Below are 1,508 nucleotides of genomic sequence, written 5' to 3'. Positions count from 1 at the left end.
GCTCGTGCAAGAACCTGCTGAGGCTTGACACAGACCGAGGCACCAACAACAGCAGCAGTCTAACTATACCTAATTTGATAATCTCAGATGATAGCGAGAAGAGAGATTCGATAGTACAGGGAGAAACTTATGAATCGGACCAATTGACTATTATAGACATCGACAAGCCGTATACGGATGAAATTCACTTTCAAGAATTGAGTGACAGGATCACTCCAGCCAGCGGCGAATGCACGCCGGAAAGAAAGCTTTCTAGTGTAGATTTGGAAGTAGATGCTACGAGTTCTGAAGGGTCCAACATTAGTGAAGATTTTAGTTTAATATCGGAGATCATGGACACGAAGCCGGAGGATCTCGAAGAGGGTAATATTGGGCATATAGATTCTCCTGAAATCTCAGAGACGACATACGTCAATTCGGAAACGATTCACGGTGAATCGATCATGGATGATATTAGTTCTATGCTCGGACAAGAAGTTCTCTTGGCCATGATGGGTAAGAACGGGGACAACGAAACCTACACAGACGATACAACGCTATTTACCTCAGACACTGTCTCAGACATTCCCATGGACAGTAGAAATCCAAGCTTGGAAAAAAACCCCGAAAGAAAAATGAAACATCTATCAAAAGTCAAGAAGCGAAAAGAGGCCGAAGTGGAAAAATTTGGATTTGAGAACAGGGTCTTCTATATTGAGAATGCGCCGAAAGTCGAAGAGCAAATTAAATATTGCAGTCTAGCGCAATTTGAGGAAGGAAGTGATATCGCAAGAAAATCCTTTCGAAAGCAACTCAAGAAAAGTATTAAGAAACGTATAGTTGACGATGGATCAGTGAAGCATCTATTACCTAAAACTACCGAAGAATTTGCACAAAAGGAGGAGTCTCCAGTTCGAACTCCTCCCAAACCATTGGCTCTGCCTAAGGAAGAAAAGACTGCGAAATTGAGTAATCAAATGCCGATGTTCCCACAAGTTAGTGTAGTAGTGGAACCACCGTCACCATCACACAGCGAAGAACAAAAAAGCCTCAAAAACAATGGCAGTAGAATGGCTTCAGTGCTAAGTGATATCTTCGATCAGGGAACGGATACGTTAAGTGTTCACTCACCGGAACCGAGTTTAGCTAACAGCCGGGAACGAAGATCATCAGATAACCCAAAACTGCTCGGCTCTACAGATCCTGAGTACGGGAAATTTCTGAGTTGTTCGCCCGCTGCGACTAGAAGAATATCCTGCGGAAGTCTATTTAAACCAGGCGAACCTGACAAGTAAGTTGGATATGTAACCGCTAACTTATAAAAGCTTGTGCGATTATAATTTCTATGTTAACAGTCTACCATAAAATAAAGTTTTCCCTTCCTTTTCTACTTCAAAGCAGGTTGTCAACTTCGGTGTCTTCGATATGGGGTGACAGTGGCGTCGTAGGAGGAATGGGTTCATCAAAATCTGATACGAGTGAAAGAGCTAAAAAATTGCCAATCATCAATCCCCTGGTCCAGTTACCGG

The 1,508-nt window shown here is 42.8% G+C and overlaps 1 protein-coding gene across 1 annotated transcript in view; it reads left to right on the top strand.

Annotated features, from left to right (window-relative positions):
- The window catches only part of LOC106111025 (diacylglycerol kinase eta-like), a 10,496-nt gene that overhangs the window by 6,238 nt on the left and 2,750 nt on the right, over positions 1–1,508 (top strand). The window contains 3 exon segments of the mRNA XM_013292991.1: positions 4–1,270; positions 1,378–1,505; position 1,508. The exon segment at position 1,508 is cut by the window's right edge and continues 246 nt beyond it. Of these exon segments, the coding sequence (XP_013148445.1) occupies positions 4–1,270; positions 1,378–1,505; position 1,508 (1,396 nt within the window).

Source organism: Papilio polytes, unplaced genomic scaffold (assembly GCF_000836215.1).
Source record: "Papilio polytes unplaced genomic scaffold, Ppol_1.0 DF824180.1, whole genome shotgun sequence".
NCBI lineage: Eukaryota > Metazoa > Arthropoda > Insecta > Lepidoptera > Papilionidae > Papilio > Papilio polytes.
Note: the sequence above shows the minus strand (reverse complement) of the source record. Positions and strands in the feature narration are given on the sequence as shown.